Source organism: Bos taurus, chromosome 28, assembly GCF_002263795.3.
Source record: "Bos taurus isolate L1 Dominette 01449 registration number 42190680 breed Hereford chromosome 28, ARS-UCD2.0, whole genome shotgun sequence".
NCBI lineage: Eukaryota > Metazoa > Chordata > Mammalia > Artiodactyla > Bovidae > Bos > Bos taurus.
The window spans coordinates 30,042,921-30,067,148 of record NC_037355.1 but is presented as its reverse complement, the minus strand read 5'-3'; the positions used below and the strand labels follow the sequence as shown (position 1 = coordinate 30,067,148).

At 38.0% G+C, this 24,228-nt stretch overlaps 1 protein-coding gene across 6 annotated transcripts in view; it reads right to left on the bottom strand.

Annotated features, from left to right (window-relative positions):
* Positions 1-24,228, bottom strand: part of ADK (adenosine kinase) — a 543,729-nt gene that overhangs the window by 489,252 nt on the left and 30,249 nt on the right. For all 6 annotated transcript variants that reach the window (XM_005226479.4, XM_010820646.3, XM_059882620.1 and 3 more), the window contains 1 exon segment: positions 8,990-9,064. In XM_005226479.4, coding sequence (XP_005226536.1) covers positions 8,990-9,064 — 75 coding nt within the window.

Below are 24,228 nucleotides of genomic sequence, written 5' to 3'. Positions count from 1 at the left end.
AAGGAAATCAGTCCTGAATATTCACTGGAAGGACTGATACTGAAGCTGAAACTCTAGTACTTTGGCCATCTGATGTGAAGAGTTGACTCACTGGAAAAGACCCTGAGGGTGGGAAAGATTGAAGGGAGGAGGAGAAGGGGACGACAGAGGATGAGATGGTTGGATGGCATCACCAACTCGATGGACATCTGTGTGACCATGCTCCGGGAATTGGTGATGGACAGGGAAGCCTGGCATGCTGCAGTCCACGGGGTCACAAAGAGTCAGACACAACTAAGCGACTGAACTGAACTACGTCAAGGCTATATACTGTCACCCTGCTTATTTAATTTATATGCCGAGTGGTGGTGGTGCTCAGTCACCAAGTCATGTCCCACTCTTATGACCCCAAAGACTGTAGCCTGCCAGGCTTCTCTGTCCATGGGATTCTCCAGGCCAGAATACTGGAGGTTGTTGCCATTTCCTTCTCCAGGGGAATCTTCCCTACCCAGGGATCAAACCCAGGTCTCCTGCATTGCAAGCAGATTCTTTACCAACTGAGCTACAAAGGAAGCCCTATATGCAGAGCACATCATGCTAAATGCCAGGCTGGATGAAACTAAAGCTAGAATCAAGATAGCCAGAAGAAATGCCAATAACATCAGATATGCAGATGACACTACCCTAATGGCAGAAAGTGAGGAGGAACTAAAGAGCCTCTTGATGAAGGTGAAGGAGATTGAGAAAGCTGACTTAAAACTCAACATTCAGAAAACTAAGGTCATGGCATTCGGTCCCATCACTTCACGGCAAACAGAAGGGGAAACAATGGAAACGGTGACAGACTTTATTTTCTTGGGCTCCAAAACCACTATGGACAGTGACTGCAGCCATGAAATTAAAGGACGCCTGCACCCTGGAAGAAAAGCCATGACAAACCTAGACAGCGTATTCAAAAGCTGAGACGTCTTTTTGCCGACAAAGGTCTGTATAGTCAAAGCTATAGTTTTTGCAGTAGTCATGTACAGATATGAGAGGTGGACCATAAAGAAGGATGAGCACCGAAGAACTGCTTTCGAACTGCAGTGCTAGAGAAGACTCTTGGGAGTCCCTTGAACAACAAGGAAATCAACCCGGAATATTCACCAGAAGAATTGATACTGAAGCTGAAGCTCCAATACTTTGGCCACCTGATGCAAAGAACTGACTCATTGGACAAGACCCTGATGCTGGGAAAGATTGAGGGCAGGAGGAGAAGGGGACAACAGAGGATGAGATGGTTGGATGGCATCACTGACTCAATGAACATGAGTTTGAGCAAGCTCTGGGAGATGGTGAAGGTCAGGGAAGCCTGGCATGCTGCAGTTCATGGGGTCACAAAGAGTCAGACATGACTGAGTGACTGAATAACTTTGAAGAAGCATATCATCACCTCTGCCATATGCCACTGGTTACATGGATCAGCCATGGTGCAATGCGGGAGAAGGGAACTACTCAAGGGAAAGCCAGGAAGGGAGGATCATCAGGAGCTATTTTGGAGGCTGGCTATCACAGTCTGCCTTCCGGCCCCCAACGATCCCCGCTTCCTAGTCTTCAAACCCATATGCAGTGCCCTCCCACATTATACCAGGTTTGGTTTGTATGACCAACAGCAAGCTTCTGGAAAAAATGATAAGATGTTGCTTCGAAGAACAGGTTTTAAAATAGACGGAAGATTCCATCTAGGAAAAATGACTATTACTCTCTCTCAAATCACTGGCAATAGGGCAAACAGCTGCTACGTTTTTAGGACACTCAGAGGTTTATGAGTGAGGAGCTCTTAAGAAACTGAGGCAAGCCATACAAATGAGCTTGGAAACCACAGTTGAGCCTTGAAATGATCACATACTCACATACACAGAAGAAACCAATAAAGAAGATGACATGAAGGCCAACAGACTGACTACAACTTAATCAGGGACCCTAACCAGAACCCCCCAGCAATGCCACACGCTCAAATTCACACCCTCATATACTATGTGAAACAATAAATCTTTGTTATTTTAAGCAGTCAAGTTCTGTGGTAATGTATTACATACCAATAGATAACTCTTATTATACAACAGTAAATAACTTCATTAAAGCTTCAAAAAAAAAATCATAGAAACAATTAAGGATTTTACAAAAATATAAATAAAAGTATCCACCCTAGCCAACCTACCCTCCTACGGCTGCCCACGTTTAGAACATATCCTTCCGGACTTTTTCTTATTCTTTTGCAAATAAACAAAATAAACTTCTTTAATGTCTCACCCTTAAATAAGAACAGACAGCCAACAATCACCTAATATTGGAGGAAACTCTCCACTGTGAAGAAGACCACAATAAGCAATTAGAAAAGAGCAATCTACAGGAACAAAGATGAAGTAGGAAAGAAAAGTGAAACATTCAAGACCAAACAAAACCAAGTCTAATTAATATGCTTAGAAAGACAAGGCAAAAACGCATCCATAACACAAGAACAAAATGTTATATAACGATAATTTGCTAACACCAAGGTCAAAAAAAAAAAAATTCTCAAAGCTTCCACAGAGAAAAAACTGGTGATATAAAGAGATCCACTGGGTGCTGAAAGACAATGGCACATGCCTTCAAAATTCTCAAAGAAATCTCTATACTAACCAGTCAACAAGGTGTGAGGGGAAAAATATTTAAAAGGTCAGACAAATACAAATATTAAAAAAACCCACTGTACAAGTATTCCTGCAGTTTTTCTCTGAAGGAGAGGTTATACATACACACACACACACAGAGGAAACCAATAAAGAAGATATGAGATGAAGGAAACAAGAGATTGAAAAGGAGAAAGTCAAAAGGAAGTTCCAGGAAGACTGCTATTTGAAAGGAGAAAAAAAAGAGACAAGTCTAGCAACACAACCAGTTCAGTCTGGACCACAAAGATGGAGAACTGAGGAATGGACGTCACCAGGGAAAAGAGGTTGACACACTTACTGATTCTGAGAAGGAGGGATAAGGGGAAAAGCGGTTCACAGGACCAAGACAGACTTAACAGAGTGTCTACTGAAACTCTGTGTTCAGAAAACAATGCAAATGAACACATGATGCAATAATAAATCACTGAAAGAAAACCAAAAAGTTTTGTAAGTAATCACAGTATGCAATTTTGTTCACAATGATTACTGATTTATTTTTATTGATTTTTTCTTGGAGTATGGTTGATTTACAGTGTTGTTTTACATTCTGCTATACAATAAAGTGAGTCAGTTACACATATACCTACTCTTTTTTAGATTCTATTGCCATAGAGGTCATTATAAAGTATTGAGTACAGTTTCCTGTGCTATATGGTAGGCTCTTATTAGTTATCTATTTTACATATAGCAGTGGGTATACATCAATCCCAATCTCCCAACTCATCTCTCCCATTTTCCTCCTTGGTAATCATAAACTTGCCTTCTACTTCTGTGACTCAATTTCTGATTTGTAAATAGGCTCACTTTGTACCATTTTTCAGCTTTATTTTAATGTAATATAGTAAAATGGGGAATATGAAATAGAGGAAATGATATAAGTGAAACAGAGCTAAATCCTTAGCTATCATAACAGAGACAATACACAATATCTAAAATTGACAAACCAAGAAATAGCTAGAGATACAGACCTCAGGAAGCCCTAAGCTTAGGGTATGCTTGAGACTTTAACCTTCAATTCACCTATTCTCCCAGGAAACATTCAGGAATGCACAGGGGTTTTGACAAGTAACTAGAACCTGATCAGCAAGGAGGTAAGAATTAATCATCAGAGACTATCCAACAATTAAAAAAAAAAGAAAGAGAATATAAAAAGTCTGTTAAGAATGGCAAAAGCTAAGTTCTCAGAAGCTCAGAAGGAATCCTCTCCACATTCACTCAATAACAAGATTTGGACATCTACTCTCCTAGCAACTTGAAGACCAAGGGTGCCCCTCCACACAGAGTGCTACTGTATCCTCTACTCCAGAATCCATCTCAATGGAAACATGTTCTTGTATCTTTTCCTGACTTTAAAGGAACTTTTATCCTTTGCCTCTCCAATCAACCATCCTTATGAAAAGTCACATAAAACAGTATTAGCACATTATTTAGAAACAGGCAGATACCTGGGGGGAAAAAAGATAAAATGGTTTCTTCTGGAAAAACAGCACTTATGCAGAAGGGAAGAGGGGATATGGAAGATGCAGCAAAGAACTGACTTTTTCCTTAAAAATCTTCAGCACTAGTTTACTTTTTAACTAGTACTAGTTTTACAATGATAAGCTTTTTTAAATTGAAAAGCCCAAATACTTTTTAAAAAATCAAAATCACAAATATACTTTATCAAAAGACTTTTAACAGGTACCTCATTTTTATAATGTAAGATACTGATAAGTCCATATTTAATTCATTTATCATAGTACCTAGCAAATTATTCCTGGATTATTTATTTTTACACAGCACAAATAAAAAACACTCATCTAAACATGGTCTAAAACATAAGTTAAACAGTCTTTTAATGATATTCTGAGATGATAAGGAACACATTCAAGCGTATTTCGGAAGAAGTGGTCAGGGATATAAGAAAGGAAATGCTCCATTTTTTATGATTTGGGTTCGAAAACTTGTTTTTTATCTCCAAGTACTGATTTCAAAAGTCAAGGTTAAATTAAACAACCCGCCCCCACCAAAAAAAAGACTTCAACTGGCCATTTAGAATCAGCTGCTAGTGAAACAAAGAAGCTATTTGAGTTGCCAAGAGTGTCAGCACACAGCTGCCAGATCATAATCATTCTGATCATATTTGCATGAACCTTAAAAAAGACAGTATAGAGTGAAAAAAAAGCCAATTACCTAAGACTACACATAGTATTATCCCATAAACACAAATATATATATATATATATATATATCTGAGTTACATTATTACATAGATGTTCAGGCACATGTTCATCAAAACAATTTAAGACTGGTTACACATGTCATAAAATTTCACATTTTTTACTTTCACTTTGTATTTTTATTTGCTATTAGAATTATTTTTAAAACAGTGACAATCAATTAGTTGATTTCCTGAATAAAACATCTCACGAAGCAAAGGAGCTCTACCTTCAAACTCCTGAAGTTCATGTTCAGTTGACTCTATTTTGTTTTACTTATAAAGCTTTCCTGATACGTAACTGACATACATCTTACATATTTAAAGCATTCAATTTGGTAAGTTTTGAGACATGTATATATACTCATGGAATCATTATACATTTAAGATAATAAACACACTCCTAAAAGCTCCCTCATGTCTCTTTGTAATCTCTCCTTCCCGTCCTCCAACACACCCCAGCACATGCACGTGAAACCAACAATCTGCCTTGTGTCACTATAAACTGAATTCCCGATAATTTCAGTATAAACGAAATCATACAGTATTCTTTTTTGTCTAGCTTCTTTCAATGAAAACAATTTTTCTAAGTTTCATCCAAACAATATTCCTTTTTAATTTCTGACTAATATTACACTGCATGGGTAAACAATCTGTTTAACGATTCACCTGTTGACATTTAGGTAACTTCCAAGTCCTAGCTATTAAAAACAAAGTTACCATGAACATTAGTGAACACGTCTTTGTGTGGATACATACTCTCACTTTCTCTTGGGTAAATATCTAAGAATGAAATGGCTGGATCAAATAGATGTGTGTTTAACTTTTTAGACTGAAATTCAGTGCAGCATTTTAATATTTCCATGAGAAGAAAGCTGCAGTTCCTTCATTAACTAGCCAACATTTGGTATGCTCAGTTTTAAAATTTTAGCCACTCTAACAAAAGTGTGGATGTAAGTATTTCACTGTATCATTAATTTACATTTCCCTAATAATGAAAGAGACTGAGTACCTATTCATGTGGTTATTTGCCACCCATACACCTTTGCTGAATGTTCAAATTTCTTGTCCATTTTTATTAGGCTGTTTCTTTTCTGACTGAGCTTTAAGAGTTCATTACATATTCTTACTGGTAGCTCTTTATCAGATATATGCTTTGCAAACATTTTCTCCAAACCTACGGTTTGTCCTTTCATTCTTCTAACAGTATCTTCCCAATAGTAAAAATTTTCATTTTGAAAAAGTCCAGCTCATCACTTTTTTCTTTAATAGAACAGACTTCTGGTGTTCTGTATATAAGAAATTCTTGTTTAAATCACAGTCACGAAGATTTCCTGCTATATTATCCTAAAGAAGTGTTATACTTTTAGGCCTGAAATTTAGCTCTATCAGTTAATTTTAAATATGGTACAAAATACAATTTCCTTTTTATGCATGTTGATATTCAATTGTTCCAGCACTACCTGTTGAAAAGACAATCCTTTCTCCACTGAACTGACTTGCACCTTTGTCAAAAATCAGTCATCCATTTATGTGTGAGGCTATTTCTGGACATTCTATTCTATGCAATCAAACTTTACACTGACATCACTGCTTGATTACTATAACTTTAAAATAATTCTCGAAATCAGGCAGTAGCTTTTATGAAGATTCCATCAGTTATTCTACATAAATGATCATGCCTTTTGGAAATAAAAATAGCTTATTTCTTCCTTTGCAAGCTGGATGTCTTTTACTTCATCTTGACTGACTGCTCTGAATAGAATCTCCAGGACCACTGTATACATTCTGAAGTGGTAAGGGCCAAAATCCTTGAATTGTCTCTGATCTTAGGGAAAAGTATAAAGACTTTCCCATTAGAAATTATGTTATGAGGCTTTACTCTAACCAAACTTTTATGAGAAATAAATAAGATCCCTTCTATTCTAAGAATCCTATACAGAACTGTATCAGAAATAGATAGTGGTTTTGGCAAATGGTTTTTCTGTCTATTGAGATGATTACATTATTTTTCTTTTTCTATTGTTAATATAGTTAAGCACTCTAATTACATTCCAAATATTAAACCTACCCTATACTCTAAGCACACTATTTCATTCTGCAAAAAGGAATAAATACAGTGAGACTGTGTAAGTATGGATAAGTGATTTTCAATCTTCACTACCACTTTGTCTTCAAAGCTGGTAATGTAATTATAGATAGCTAACAGAATGAAAACATATCAATCTTAATATTAAAATAAAAATATAATTAAACAGAATTTATAAAGCTAAAAGTTAGAGCAGTAGTCAGGAGTTAAAGTAGAAAGTTAACAAAACTTAGAAAGTAGAGGAGAAGAAACAGAGGAAAGAACAGGGGCACTGGTAAATTCACTGTATATAGGGAGAAGTCAAGGGTTTCCATTGAAAGTTGATACAAGAAAATTTTTTCATGTATGAATATTATGTCATTAAAAAGTACAAGGTAACCAGAAGTAAACCTATTAATATAATTGTATGCAGGAGTGTTTCTGATTAGCAGAGTGTATTTTAAAATTTGTATCTGAATGTCTTACGATAAGACACATTCTCCAGTTTGTCCTTGGCTCCCTAACCTATTTCCTATTATACTGCAATAAGCCAAATTCACACAATTATAAACCTTGCCTGATCCTGTGACACTAGAGTTTCTACAGATAAAGAGTTAATCTCCAAGACATTAAAAAACAGAATTTGCTAAAAATGGTTATTCCTCAAAATCAACTGTATTCTACATATCAGCAATGAACAAAATTGAAATTAAGAAAATGACTCCATTTACAATCCCCAATCAGGAATTGAACCTGTGACCCCGGAAGAGAAAGCATGGAGTCTTAACCACTGGACGTCTGGGGAAGTCCTAGGATGGCTATAATTTTAAAAAGGGAAAAGACCAAGTTTTGGTGAGCATATGGTTCTTCAAAGAACTAAACACAGAATTACCATGTGACTTAGCAATTCCACTCCAATATATAAACCCAAAAGAAATGAAAATATCTATTCTTACAAAAACTTGTACACAAATATTCACAGCAGGTTTCCTCATAATAGTCAAAAGACAAAACAATCTAAGTGTCCATCAACCAATGTCTACATCAACTGATGAATGCATAAACTGTGGTATATACAAACAACGCAGTATTATTCTGCCTTAAGGAATAAAGCACTGATACATGCTACAACATGGAAGAACCTTGAAAAACATGTTAAGTAAAATAAGCCAGACAGAAAAGGCCACTAATTGCATGCTTCCATTTATATGAAATAAAATATCCAGAATAGGCAAATCCATGGAAACAAACTAAACTGGTAGACTGGGGCAAGCTGGGGAGGGCAGGTGGGAATACTGATATGACCGCTTACTGGATACAAGTTTCTTTTGACCTGATGAAATGTCCTGGGTTTAGATTGTGGTGACAGTTGTACAACACTGCCAATGTACTAGTAGTCACTGAATTGTACACCTTAAAATAGTTAAAATTATGAATTTAATTTTAAGTAAATTTTGCATCAATAATATTTTCTACAAGTGGTTGCCCCTGGGCATAGAATTTGGGGTGTTTAAGAGAAAGGGGATATTAATTTCTCATTATTAAGTCTTTTTTAGTACTTAACTTTTCCCTCGTACCAAATGACCACAGATAAATAAACATAAAATGATTTCTCAGCTAAACTAACAATATCAAAAGTTACTATTGGGGGAAATAGGGAAGATTCATAGTGTTTGAATTATGTTCTACATATTCTTTTTCTCTCTAATCCTATTCCTTCTCCCATATGGTATGGTACCATTACTGATTTAGTTTGTTGACAGTTAACTTTAAAATGTGGAAATTAAATCATATACTTCTTCCTTGCAAAGAATAACAGAATCAACTTCAAGTGAAAGTTGCAACAGGAATGAACAAAAGTACCAAAGTTTTCCCAGGGAAAATTGTGGTCAATTACTCAGTAATAATGATATTGCACCTGCCATTATCAGGATTAAATTTCCTGAATTTTCCTTCAGCTGAAGATGTTAAACAGCAAATTCAACTCTAACATTTTCAGTTTTTACTTAGATGTATGTTTTACATAGTAAATATGAAGAGCTCAATACTTACTTATCAAGGAAATCCTTATCCACTACAGCAGAGATGTCAAGAAGAGGATTTCCCATTCCAAAGAGAATATTTTCACTAAAAAAAAAAAAATACACAATACAAGCAAAAGTTAGAAATATCTCTGAAAGTAAGGTGATGTATAAAATGCACACAAATATAAAAATATCTTCACCTTACCCTGAAAATAAACCTAACATACTAGATTATTAAACCTTTGATTTGCCTATTACATACATGTAGAACAAACTTGAGTGGTAGCACAAAGCCATTCAGAAAGGACAATGACTTTTAAATTGGTCCAAATAAAACCTAACAAAAGAAGAAACCAGATCATGTGTTTTTTTTCCACAGTATTTAATAGCTAATGACTAAAGCTAATTAAATTCTATGTTCTTTTTTTCAAGGTTTAATAAAGTTTTATATATTCAACAAACTTGATGAATACTTAACTCTATGAAGTGAAGTGAAGTGAAATGAAGTCGCTCAGTCATATCCGACTCTTTGCGACCCCATGGACTGTAGCCTACCAGGCTCCTCAGTCCCTGGGATTTTCCAGGCAAGAGTACTGGAGTGGGTTGCCATTTCCTTCTCCAGGGGATCTTCCCGACCCAGGGATCAAACCTGGGTCTCCCGCATTGTAGGCAGACGCTTTACCGTCTGCGCTTAACTAATGAAAGTTTATTACAGAGCACAGAGCAAGTCCTGGAAAAATTCAAGCAACAGGCTTACCTCTGAAAAACTGTGAATGCCTAGAATGGGACCTTTGTGTCATAGACAGTGTAATTTTCAATTACATTTAACAGACTTTGAGCAAGTCTGTTTTCCATAGTACTACAGTACCGCTCAAAACTAAGGGAAAGATAGAACCCTGAGAACCACAAGCAATACCAACTGACAGCAAGAAATGGACCAGAGGCATAGCTGGGTCAGCCTCGATGAGGGGCATTCTTCTAGTTACTGCAATAAAACTCACCTCTGCATAATTTCCCACTGGCATCTAGTTTGCTCAAGCTCTTTTCCAGTTGCTTCCAAACCAGTTACCATCCTCACCACTTGGAGATTATCATTAATACCAATAGGACTGATACACCAAAGTTTCCTTAGGAGAACAAAGTACAGCCTACACTTACAGTCTAAAATGATTTAGAAGACTAAAGTAAAATCACAGATTGGGCAACTATGGTTGAATATGCAGTAAGGGGAAATCTGTCCCTTTTTCTATTTAAAGAAAGCTGATGAGGGATAAAAGACAATGAATTTATTTATTCACATTGGCATTTATAATCAAAAGTCTAATAAAGAAATTAAATGCTTAGAAAATGATGGATCAACAGGCAGACACAGTAAAATGTGACCATCATTTCATTAGGAACTTCTCTGCCTAATTTGTGTATTATTGAGCTTCCCTGGTGGCTCAGATGGTAAAGCGCCTGCCTGCAATGAGGGAGACCAGGGTTCAATCCCTGGGTCAGGAAGATCCCCTGGAGAAGGAAATGGCAACCCACTCCAGTATTCTTGCCTGGACAATAAAAACTCTTCACTTCACTTCAGTTCACTCAGTCATGTCCGATTCTTTCTGAACCCATGGACTACAGCACGCCAGGCCTCCCTGTCCATCACCAACTCCCAAACTTTACTCAAACTCATGTCCACTGAGTCTGTGATGCCATCCAACCATCTCATCCTCTGTTGCCCCCTTCTCCTCCTGCCTTCAATCTTTCCCAGAATCAGGGTCTTTTCCAATTAGTCAGTTCTTCGCATCAGATGACCAAAGTACTGGAGTTTCAGCTTCCGCATCAGTCCTTCCAGTGAATTTTCAGGACCGATTTCCTTGAGGATGGACTGGTTGGATCTCCTTGCTGTCCAGGGGACTCTCAAGAGTCTTCTCCAACACCACAGTTCAAAAGCATCAATTCTTGGGCACTCATCTTTCTTTATATTCCAACTCTCACATCCATACATGACTCCTGGAAAAAACATAGCTTTGACTGCATGGACCTATGCTGGCAAAGTAATGTCTCTGCTTTTTCATATGCTGTTTAGGTTGGTCATAGCTTTTCTTCCAAGGAGCAAGCATCTTTTAATTTCCTGGCTGCAGTCACCATCTGCAGTGATTTTGGAGCCCAAATAAATAAAGTCTGACACTGTTTCCACTGTTTCCCCATCTATTTCCCATGAAATGATGGGACCAGATTCCATGATCTTCGTTTTCTGAATGTTGAGTTTTAAGCCAACTTTTTCACTCTCTTCTTTCACTTTCATCAAGAGACTCTTTAATTCTTCTTCACTTTCCACCATAAGGGTGGTGTCATCTGCATATCTGAGGTTATTGATATTTCTCCTGGCAATCTTGATTCCAGCTTGTGCTTCTTCCAGCCCAGCATTTCTCATGATGTACTCTGCATGTAAGTTAAATAAGCAGGGTGACAATATACAGCCTTGATGTACTCCTTTCCCTATTTGGAACCAGTCTGTTGTTCCATGTCCAGTTCTAACTGTTGCTTCTTGACCTGCACACAGATTTCTCAGGAGGCAGGTCAGCTGCTCTGGTATTCCCGTCTCTTTCAGAATTTTCCACACTTTATTGTGATCCACACAGTCAAAGGCTTTGGCATAGTCAATGAAGCAGAAGTACATGTTTTTCTGGAACTCTCTTGCTTTTTTGCTCTGCCTTTTCTAAATACAGCTTGAACATCTGGAAGTTCACGGTTCATGTATTGCTAAAGCATGGCTTGGAGAATTTTGAGCATTACTTTACTAGCGTGTGAGATGAGTGCAATTGTGTGGTAGTTTGAGCATTCTTTGGCATTGCCTTTCTTTGGGACTGGAATGAAGACTGACTTTTTCCAGTCCTGTGGCCACTGTTGAGTTTTCCAAATTTGCTGGCATATTGAGTGCAGCACTTTCACAGCATCATGTTTTAGGATTTGAAATAGCTCAACTGGAATTCCATCACCTCCAGTAGCTTTGTCTGTAGTGATGCTTCCTAAGGCCCACTTGACTTTGCATTCCAGGATGTCTGGCTCTAGGTGAGTGATCACACCATCGTGACTATCTGAGTCATGAAGATCTTTTCTGTACAGTTCTTCAGTGTATTCTTGCCACCTCTTCTTAATATCTTCTGCTTCTGTTAGGCCCATACCATTTCTGTCCTTTACTGTGCCCATCTTTGCATGAAAATTTCCCTTAGTATCTCTAATATTCTTGAAGAGATCTCTTATTTATTTAAAAAAAAAAGCACAGGGAAAATATTATTGAGCTGCTTAGCTGTTTCTTTTTATTCACACTTTCTAAGTGTTTAGTTCAATATAGACAGTAATGTAACCACAGTAAAAATTAAAACACGAAACATTTCCATCATCACAAAAAAATATCCTCCTGTCCCCATGTCAGTCTCTCCACTCCCAACTGGTTCGCTCCTGGTTTTAAGAAATATAACAGTGATACTTCTTTTTAAAAAGTCAGTCCTTTGCATATCTCCTGCACTCTCAAAATGGTTTATTACACCCTACTCGTAAATTTAGTAGAAATAATATTATCAAATTAATGCAACCTCTCTAGGCCCATGGCTTCTACAGTCAAAGAATTATGGTGGGAAATGAGAACAATGAATCACAATAACCATGTTTAAACTCATTTCTAAATCTATTTATCCAACAAAACCTTTGCTTATGAACAAAAATGGATAAGAATATGTGAAATGTTGATCTAGAGCTCCCGGTATAAAGGACAAAAGGGGAAGAACTTAAATACCAATTACTGTTCCTTACTGCAAGAATTATATAGCATAGGCCCTGATGAGAGATGCTGTCAAGCTGGCCTAGTTGGAACCCACTGCAGCAAGCACGGCTAATATAAGAGGTAAGAGACAAAAGAATTTAAAATAACACATAAAAGGTGTCTTCATACAGTAAGTTAAGTAAAAACTATACAATTATTTCCAAAAGCAAATGAGTTTAGACTACTCACATCATTTTCCTCTCCATCACTGTATATAACTGAGAAGCTATTAAACAACTTCATTGTAATATGACAGATCAACTCTGTTAAAAACGCTAATGCTGGATGATCAGTAACTCAGTTTGGCGGTAGAAGCGTTTTTCTCCTAGACCTGCCCGAGGACTTATATATCATCTGTGATAAATGCCATATCGTGTAAGGTGCTCCTAAAATTAAAATTGGGTGCAGTTCAGAAAAAAAAAAAAAACACTAATGCTTTAAAATGGCTAATTTCCTAAATACACACTAGTATCCAGGCCAGTAAATACTGTACCACCCTTCTCAAATAATGAAAATACTATTTAAGTAAGCATTTATTTTTATCTTTTCCTATTAGATGTTAACAAGATGGACTGGTCTGTAGTCAAAAACTATCTGACTCATACTAGGACTATTATTTTGTTAGCAATTTAAATGTTAGCAATGTCTTTTTCCTGGAATGGATGCTAGGATGAAAGATTCTGAATGACTGGTTTTGTTGGGGTTTTTTTTTAGTCAGTAATTTTACATGTCTCATAATTCAGATGCCATCCAACACAAACCTATAATTATTATTGTTAGACAACCCACAAGTTTTATGCACTAACACAGATATGAAAGTAAAAGATACTCATAAAACTTTGTCTACTCTATTGATATATTATTATTGATTAGCTCTTTGGTCAGCAAAAATATTTAGTTACACTATGCTGCCAGAATAAATACTAACGATGAGTATCCTTAACTATTACAGCCATCGTCCTCTCTTTAAATTCAGAAGCCTCATCTTCATAGGTGATTCTTCTCTCTCCATCAATAAGCACTATTCTTAGTAATAACTGCACGTTCTTAGCTTTCGCCAACAGTTTACCTGCCAGGAGCCCCCACAACATCCCACTGGCACTGCCTTTAACTAGGCCCTCTAGGCCATCTGCTGCTGCTACTGCTAAGTCACTTCAGTCGTGTCCGACTCTGTGTGACCCCATAGACGGCAGCCCACCAGGCTCTCTAGACCCTGCCTAAATTTCTACACTGCTGCTATTTTTTTAGCCACAATAAATCCGATACAGTATCACCAGAACTATATTACTTAAACAAATCCAGATGTTCAAGCTGGTTTTAGAAAAGGTAGAAGAACCAGAGATCAAATTGCCAACATCGGCTGGATCATCAAAAAAGCAAGAGAGTTCCAGAAAAACATCTATTTCTGCTTTATTGACTATGCCAAAGCCTTTGACTCTGTGGATTACAATAAACTGTGGAAAATTCTGAAAGAGATGGGAATACCAGACCACCTGACCTGCCTCTTGAGAAACCTATATGCAGGACAGGAAGCAATAGTTAGAACTGGACATGGAACAACAGACTGGTTCCAAATAGGAAAAGGAGTACGTCAAGGCTGTATATTGTCACCCTGCTTATTTAACTAAAATGCTGGACTGGAAGAAACACAAGCTGGAATCAAGATTGCTGGGAGAAATATCAATAACCTCAGATATGCAGATGACACCACCCTTATGGCAGAAAGTGAAGAGGAACTAAAAAGCCTCTTGATGAAAGTGAAAGAGGAGAGTGAAAAAGTTGGCTTAAAGCTCAACATTCAGAAAACGAAGATCATGGAATCTGGTCCCATCACTTCATGGAAAATAGACGGGGAAACAGTGGAAACAGTGTCAGACTTTATTTATTTGGGCTCCAAAATCACTGCAGATGGTGACTGCAGCCATGAAATTAAAAGACGCTTACTCCTTGGAAGGAAAGTTATGACCAACCTAGATAGCATATTCGTATACATTACTTTGCCAATAAAGGTCCGTCTAGTCAAAGCTATGGTTTTTCCAGTGGTCATGTATGGATGTGAGAGCTGGACTGTGAAGAAAGCTGAGCGCTGAAGAATTGATGCTTTTGAACTGTGGTGTTGGAGAAGACTCTTTAGAGTCCCTTGGACTGCAAGGAGGTCCAACCAGTCCATCCTAAAGGAGATCAATCCTGGGTGTTCATTGGAAGGACTGATGCTGAAGCTGAAACTCCAATACTTTGGCCACCTCATGTGAGGAGTTGACTCATTGCAAAAGACCCTGATGCTGGGAAAGATTGGGGGCAGGAGGAGAAGGGGACGACAGAGGATGAGATGGCTGGATGGCATCACCGATTCAATGGACATGAATTTGGATGAACTCCGGGAGTTGTTGATGAACAGGGAGGCCTGGCGTGCTGTGATTCATGGGGTCGCAAAGAGTGGGACACAACTGAGTGACTGAACTGAACTGATCTTAGAAGCAGCAGTGAGTAGTCGCAAGAAGTAAGATCTTAGTTCCCTAACCAGGAATTGACCCTGTGTACCCTGGATGAAAACCAGGAATCCTAGCCACCAGATCAGCAAGGGATAGAGGTTAGAAGCAAATTTTTCCTGGCTCTTACCCCCACTGAGAAATTCGTTTCTCATGAAGGCAAAAACTGTACAAGCAGGTACAAAGTTTCTTATTAGAGCACAGCACCATAACAAGTGGGTGAGCACACAGAGAAACAGTTAAGATAGGAGCAAGGCAAAAATACACACCCAAGGGAAACGGTGTGGGCGTGCCCCCTAAAGAGGAGGAGGGCAGTAGAGAGGTAGTTAAATCATTCATACAGGGCAGTTCTTCTGGGTATTTGTTTACCTTTGGCCAATTACATGGTTTCTTTTTCCACACCTGACTTACTCTAGGACCCTCCCCAACGTGCATGTGCAAATATTTTTCAAAATACATTCCAGCCCAGAGGCCTATAGGGTGGCCTTGGCGTCACATATTACGGAGTGACAAACTCCTCCTTTTGACCCCCAAAGGAGCCTTTCTGTGCACGTGCAATGTATCCCTTGCCCCAAGGATGGGAAATATATGACCTCTTGATCTTTTACACAAACAAGGTTTAGCCCCTTTCTGTTTCTGACTGTTGTTATCTTAAAGTGTCCTCAGGAGACAAAGCCTGGCTATTTTACTCTATTTCTGTTGTTATCTGTATTCTGAAGTACAAACAGGAGACTGACTGTAAATATCTAACCTGGAGCCCACCCACCTCCTGTCTCAAGAAATGCAAACAGAAGGCTAATTGTAAATGTCTGGACTGTAGCTCATCTTTTTTTGCCCCAAGAAATGTATACAGGAGGCCAGTTTAAATGCCTAGCCTGGAGCCCATCTTATAATAATACTTTTACTGGTAATAGTAAAAAATTGGAAGCAACCCAAATGTCCTTCAACAGGTAACTAGGTAAACAAACTGTGGTACACCCGTACAATGGACTAATATTCAGCATTAAAAAGAAATGAACTATGATACAACCTAGATGGATTTCAAACACACTGTTGTGAGTGACCATTTAGGGATAACACAAAGGAGTTTCTTTTGGTGACAGAACAGTTTAGTATCCTAATTGTGTTAATATGGAATCTGTACATGATAAAATCTCACGGAACTATACACCGCCACCACGCCAGTAAAATGCAGTGTAAGCAAAGACTGGTGATATTCTAAAAACATTCATAGTCGACTTAATAGTACTATACGTGCCAAGCCACTTCAGTTGTGTCTGACTCTTTGTGACCCCATGGACCGTAGCCTGCCAAGCTCCTCTGTCCATGGGATTCTCCAGGCAAGAATACTGGAGTGGGTTGCCATTGCCTCCTCCAGCGGCTCTTCCCAACCGAGGGAACGAACCCGCATCTCTATCTCCTAGAACTGGCAGGTGGGTTCTTTACCACTAGCGCCACCCGGTAAAGTACTATACCAATATTAATTTCCTGGTTTTGGTACTATACTATGGTTATTTAAGATTTATTACTGGCGGAAGTTGGGTGAAGGGTCATAGGAACTCTCTGTACTCTTGCAACTTCCTGTGAGTCAAAAAAAAAAAAAAAAGGAAATCGTAAAGTATTCAAAAGAAAAATATATTAAAATGTTTAAAAAACAATTAGGGTGACATCATCAAGAATGGTAGAATAAGGGCCTCCAAGAATCCTCTCTTCTATAAAAGCAACAAGAACAGTAAGCAAAAAAAAAAAAAAAGTCAAAATCAACACTTTCAGAGCTCCAAAGGCTTGCAACATCTGAGGAGCATTCTTCAAAGGGAAAAAAAAGGCTGAATCTCTGCAAAAACAGCAAGCTTTGTGGCACTCTAACTTGCCGAATTCCCATCTCCCTCCCCAGCTCCATGGCAGCCTTAAAAGCAAGAGCCCCAAAAACACAGTGGAAAGCAAGAGTCTATCAGCCACTGGAGGAATTGGAACAGAACTGGAGCTCTTTCAAAGCCCCGTTTTCAGAGACCGTTATTATCTGAGCTTTTGAGTAACCGGCAGTTACCCGAAAAACCCCTACTCCTAACACTTATCATTTGACCTGACTCACAGTTTCCCCAGTGCTCACATCCTTTTCCCCAGGGGCATTTGTCAAAAACAATCATCTGCAATTGTTTAACACTCCAGCCATCTGAAGCAGTTGGGAGCAAACCAAAAAGCTTAAAAGTAAAAGTGTGGACGTGAGATGTCCATAGGGGTTTTGAAAAGTTCTGAATATTCCTGAGAATCTAGGAGACCACGTACATGTGCCCTGGCTTGTGTGCATGCTCATGAAAGACTTGAAAAGGCACTAAGCAATCATCTCTGAACATGGGGCTCTGCACAAGCAGGAAATAAAGGCTATGGCAGCACTGTAAGCCTGGGTGAGCATTGAAGTTACACCTTATCAAGCACAGACAGCCTCTCAGCAAACATTGGGAGAAAATAATAAGTATTGGAAAGAACACAGAAAAACTGGAATCCACACTGCTGGTGGAGATGTAAAATGATGCTGCCAGCTTGAAACAACGTTTGGCAGTTCCTCAAAAGAAAAAACAAATGTAAAATTCCCAGGTGGCGCTAGTGGTAAAGAACTCGCCTACCAACGCAGGAGACATAAGAAATGTGGGTTGGATCCCTGGCTCGGGAAGATTCCTTGGAGAAGGAAATGGCAACCCACTGCAGTATTCTCGCCTGGGAAATCCCATGGACAGAAGAGTCTGGCAGGCTATAGTTCATGGGTTTGCAAGAGTTGGATATAACTTAGTGATTAAACACAATAACCATATGACCCAGTATAAGTATATACTCAGGAGAAATGAAAACACGTGACATCACAAAAACTTGGACATAAATGTTTATTGTATCATTACCCATAATGGTCAAAAAGTGGAAATAAAAATGCCTATCCACTGGTAAATGGATAAACAAAATGTGGTCTATACATACAATGGAATATTATTCAGCCATAAGAAGGAATGAAATACTGATACTTGTAGCAACATAGGATGAACTCTGAAAATAATATGCTCAGTGAAGGAAGCCAGGCACAAAAGCCCAAATACATGATTCCACTCATGAAATGACCAGAGAATGACAAATTCACAAAGTAGATTAGTAATTGCCAGGATAGGGGCAGAGGAAATAGAGAGTGACTGCTAACAGGGACGAGGCTTCACCTGTGCCCTGTGCTCAGTCACTATGTTGTGTCCAGCTCTTTTTGACCCCATGGAATGCTGCCTACCAGGCTCCTCTGCCCATGGGATTTTTCAGACATGAATACTAAAGTGGGTTGGCATTTTCCTCCTCCAGGGGACCTTCCCGACCCAGATATCAAACCCACATCTCCTGTATCTCCTGAACTGCAGACAGATTCTTCACCCACTGAGCCATCAAGGAAGCCTGAGACTTCATTTGGAGATGATGAAAATATTCTGCAATTAGATAGTGGTGATGGATGCACAACACTATGAATATCCTAAAACCACTGAGTTGTACAGTTTAAAATGGCAGATTTTGTGGCATGTGAATTATGTATCACAGTAGTCATGTATGGATGTGAGAGCTGGATCATCAAGTAAGCTGAGCAACGAAGAATTGATGCTTTTGAACTGTGGTGTTGGAGAAGACTTTGGAGAGTCCCTTGGGACTGCAAGGAGATCAAACCAGTCAATCCTAAAGGAAATCAGTCCTGAATATTCACTGGAAGAACTGATGCTGAAGCTGAAGCTCCAATACTTCAGCCACCTGATGCAAAGAACTGACTCACTGGAAAAAGACCCTGATGAAGGGAAAGACCTTCTGAAGGCAAGTGGAGAAGGGGAGACAGAGGATGAGACAGTTGGATGGCATCATAGACTTAATGGACATGAGTTTGAGCAGGCTCTGGGAGTTGGTGATGGACAGGGAAGCCTGCACGCTGCAATCCACAGGGTCACAAAGAGTTGGACACAACTGAGCAACTGAACTGAAATGAATAATGCAGTAAATCAAACAAGCAAACTAATTGGCATTTATAGAACAATACACCCCAACAACTGCAATATTCATTTACTGAATAAATGATGTACAGAACAACTACACTGAAAATCTCAAAATATTGCTGAGTGAAATTAAAGACTTTAAAAACACATGTAACATTCAGCAAAACAGGCTACAGGTAAGATCATAAAAATCTCAGGAGGTATCAAAGGGCTGAAACTTAACAATGTATTTTTTCTCTATACATAAAAAGGGGGCTTCCCAGGTAGCTCAGTGGTAAAGAATCACCTGCCAATGCAGGAGCTACAGGAGACATGGGATGGATCCCTGGGTTGGGAAGATCCCCTGGAGGAGGAAATGGCAACCCACTCCAGTATTCTACCTGGGATAATCCCATGGACAGAAGGGCCTGGTGAGGTCACAAAGAGTCAGACTCAACTAAGCACGCATGCCCACATATATAAAATACAGATACATGCTTATAAAGTATAAACAATATATTTTCTGTATCATGGAATTAAATAGAAAACCAATTTTTAAAAATAACTGTAAAACCCCCAAATATTTAGAAATTAGACAATAAACTTTTAAAATCTGTATATGAGAGAAATCACAACAGAAATTAGAAAATTACTTGAACTGATCACGCATGTCAAAATTTTATGTTGAAGTTAAAAGAAGTACTGAGAGGGAAACATTTATATATATGAAACATTTTATATATGAAATGCACATATTAGAAAACAAGAAAAGTTTAAAATGAATGGTCTGAATTTCTAACTCAAAAGAAAATGGAAAAGGAGTAAATTAGGTCCAAAAGAATAGAAGCAAGAAAATAAAAATATGACAGCAAAAAATAAACAAAATAGAAAATGTAGTACCAAAACAGAAGTTCAACAAAACTCAAATCTGGGGTTTTGAAAAGATTAATACAATTGGTAAACCCCTAACAAGACTGAGCCCAAAAAGTTAAAAAAGAAAAAAAGAGGAGGAGGCGGAATACCAATATCAGGAATGAAAAAGGGGACATAAAACAGTTTCCGCAAGCAGTAACAGAATACTATGAGTAATTCTATAACAATCCAGCAATTTAAAACAGATTTCTTTAAAAATTCAAAACTGACACAGGGAAAAATGGTAAATCTGAATAACCATTTATCATATCTTTAAATATTCTAAGGCCCAGGTGGCTTTACTGCTGAAAGCTATCAAAAATTTAAAGAAACAACACCAACCTTATAAAGCTACAATAATTAAGTCAATGTAGTATTGGCATAACACGATACAAACAGACCAACAGATCAGAATAGAGAGTCTGAGAAAAGTCTTATACCTATCGAATCTATTGACTGAGAATCCTTTTAAGGAAACCTTTACACTGTAGCAAAAAAATTAGCTTAACATGGATCACAGACCTAAATGTGAAGGCTGAAACTATAAGGCTTCTAGAAGAAAACGTAAGGGAATAGTTTCATAACCTTGAGATAGAAAAGGAAAGATCTCTAAGAACCTAAAAGGTAATAAACATAAAATAAAAGGAATCAAATCAATGAATTCAATATTACATTTTAAAACTTCTGCTCCCAAAAGACACTGTTACAAAAATGGAAAGACATGGCTCAGAGAGAAAATATTTGCTAAACATGAAGGTATATATGCTTATGTGTAAAATCTGACAAATAACTTTTATCTAAAATACCAAAAGAATTAACAAACCAGCAACAAAAAAGACAACCTATACTTACAAATATGGGTAAAAGACCTGAACTGACAGTTCAAAAGAAAAGATAAGCAAATGGCCTATAGTCACATTATTAGCCACCAGTGAACTATTAACTACAATGAAATAGAATTATATACCCACCAGAATGGCTAAAATCCAAAATGCCAAACATTTTGGTATTTGGAAAGGACAGAAAAGGAGTAAAGGATGGAAAAGGAGTAAATGACATCAAAAATGTCAAGAATGCGGAATAACTGGAACTCTTATAATACAGAATGTTGAATGTATTCCATTTTCTATTTTGGGAAACAGTGGTGGTTTCTGAAGTTAAACACACATCTACCCTAGAACACAGCAATTCCACACCTGGGCATTTACCCACGTCCACACAAAGGCGTATACAGGAAGGTTCACGAAGCGTCACTTAGGGTAACCAAACCCTGGAAACAAGCCAAAGTCCATCAGCAGAACTGTTATAATGTTCATATCATGGAATCTTAGCTGTGAAAAGAAGCAAACTACTAAAACACATGTCAAAATGGATGAATCTCAAAACTGTCACTGAGCAAAAGTAATCAGACACAAACAGTACTTATCCTATGATTTTATTTATATGAAGTTTAAGAATACACAAAACTAATCTTTACTAATAGAAGCCAGAAAACAATTGCCTGGATGGGGCAGGAGAAAGAGACTGATTGAAAAGAGGCAAGAAAAAACTTTCTGGGAGATGAACATGTTTTGTTAAGTTGATCTGGGTGGTGTTTTACAAATACTTTTCTTTCCCCCCAAAAATTCAGTGAACTTAGGATCTGTGATTTTACTATATATGAATTACATTGTTGGCATTTTTTAAAAAGTAAACAAACTAGGAAAGTCTTTGTTTCCCTTAGGCTATGGAAGCCAGTCCTTCATTTAAGGCTGTCCATATTAGCATGCTGTCTTGCACACTCAAGGAAAAAAATCTCTTCCCTCTGCCCAGCATCATCTATTTTTTTCTTCCCCTTCATCCCCAAAATCCTCAACCATACATATATCTCTAAGTATTATCTCCCTACTCCCCATGACAGCTAACACTTCTAAAAGACTGCTATGAAATAGTAAGGTTCCCTAAAGTAGATAAAATTATTCATTTTAAATTCAATTTTCAGAAGCACATGTGTGAGATACTAATGACTGCTGCTGCTGCTGCTGCTGCTAAGTCACTTCAGTCGTGTTCGACTCTGTGCAACTCCACAGACGGCAGCCCACCAGGCTCCCCCGTCCCTGGGATTCTCCAGGCAAGAACACTGGAGTGGGTTGCCATTTCCTTCTCCAATGTAGGAAATTGAAAAGTGAAAGAGAAGTCGCTTAGTCGTGTCCAACTCTTAGCAACCCCATGGACTGTAGCCGACCAGGCTCCTCCATCCATGGGATTCTCCAGGCAAGAGTACTGGAGTGGGGCGCCATTGCCTTCTCCAATACTAATGACGAACACACAGCAATTTAAAGCTTACAATGCATTTTTATGAATGTTATTGCCTTTAAATCCTCACAAAAACCCTATAGTATAGGTTTTGCTATTATCTGTGTTTATGGAAGCCTGGCAGGGCTACAGTCCATGGGGTCGTCAGAGTCAGACATGACTTAGCAACTAAACCACCACCACTGTTAAAGAGAATAAGAAGCTCGGCAAAGTTTCATAACCTGTCAAAGGTCACACAACAAGTAAATGATACCTAACTTCAAATCACATACGTTCTTATTTAATATGCTACTCTGAGACAGTAAGAATTCTGTTAATAAAAATGTCTGACCGATGAAAAATATCCAAATCTAGCCAAAATAAGCTAATATTCCATTATCTTATGGTCCTATGTAAAATAACATTTCAACAACCCAAATCTACTACCACAAAATTACTATAGTGTGTAAGTAAGTGACCAGATAACTTATTATCCAAGTGGGACACTTCTGAGAATAAAGGAAGAGCTATTAATAATTATGCTAGGATAACAGGCATGATCCAGGACTGTCTTGGGCAAACTGAGACATATGGTCATTCTATTTATAAGCTAGCTGTGCTATGTGAAATTAAGGATTCAGACTTACATTTTATTACAGTATTTTTTAAAGTGACAATTTTAAAACCAAGTAGAAGAGGTAAATAGTCATGAGCATTAACCAATGTTACAAGAAAGGGCTAACATTTCAAACTGTCTAGACAATCATTCTGGTTCCATTTCATCTTTGACAGTTCTGCTTAATGTAGCAATACTGTGGCTGGAAAGATCTGGAGTTAGAAAACCTTGTATGCCTTTTCAAATAAAGATGACCTATTTATAAATATGAGTATTAACAGCTGACAACACTGCAGTTCTCCAAGGAAAGGATTCCTGCTTTAGTTCTTCAAAATATTTCATAAATGAAACAATTTCATTTTATTTTAAAAAGCTCATTAGCTTCACTAAGAAGCCTCATGGAATAAAAAAGTTTGTGTAGGAATATAAAATTTATAATTCTTATAAAAGACACAAGCCCTGAAATGAGTTTGAAAAACTTTAAATATTCTAAAGAAACCAATTCAACAAAGTAACACACTTCAATCTCAGCCAGAATTTAGTCTCCATATGAATGTTCTCCATCTGAGTGGCTTGGCAGATCCTACTAGACGTACCTCAAAGTCTTGAGTGTTACGAGAAAAATACCCCAGTACTCCACCCACAGCCCACATAAATTTTCCAATGTAGGCTTAACCCACAGAAGTGGTTACAGAATTATCATGTAGGCCATAGTCATGTCTAGTCCCAGAATAGTCCTAAACCAAATCTGACCTGTCTGGGCAGGCCAAAGAATAGGTTCCTCAGCTCTACAGCAAACACTCTCCCTGACTCCCTACCTCATTTGCCCAATCTTCCATGGCACAAACTCAAGCTGTAAGCAATTTTCAAAACCAGACTAGACGTTCATGTTGGAAAAACAAGGCAATATTCATAGGAGTATTTTGAAATACTGTTGGCTTAGTACTTATAAAAAGTGCATAAAGTAGAAGTCAGGAGACCTAAATTCCCTCTTACATTCTATTGCTACCAAACTAGGACATAGCTCTTCATTTGGGCCTGAAGGTCCAGTACCAAGAAAGAAAGAGTAAAGTGCTCTCTACGATTCTCTTATACTCCTAACATTCTACATTTTCTTGTGTGTCCTGAATTTTAACCCAAGCATCAACTTTCCTGTTAGGCCAATTAAAAATGACAAAAGCATCA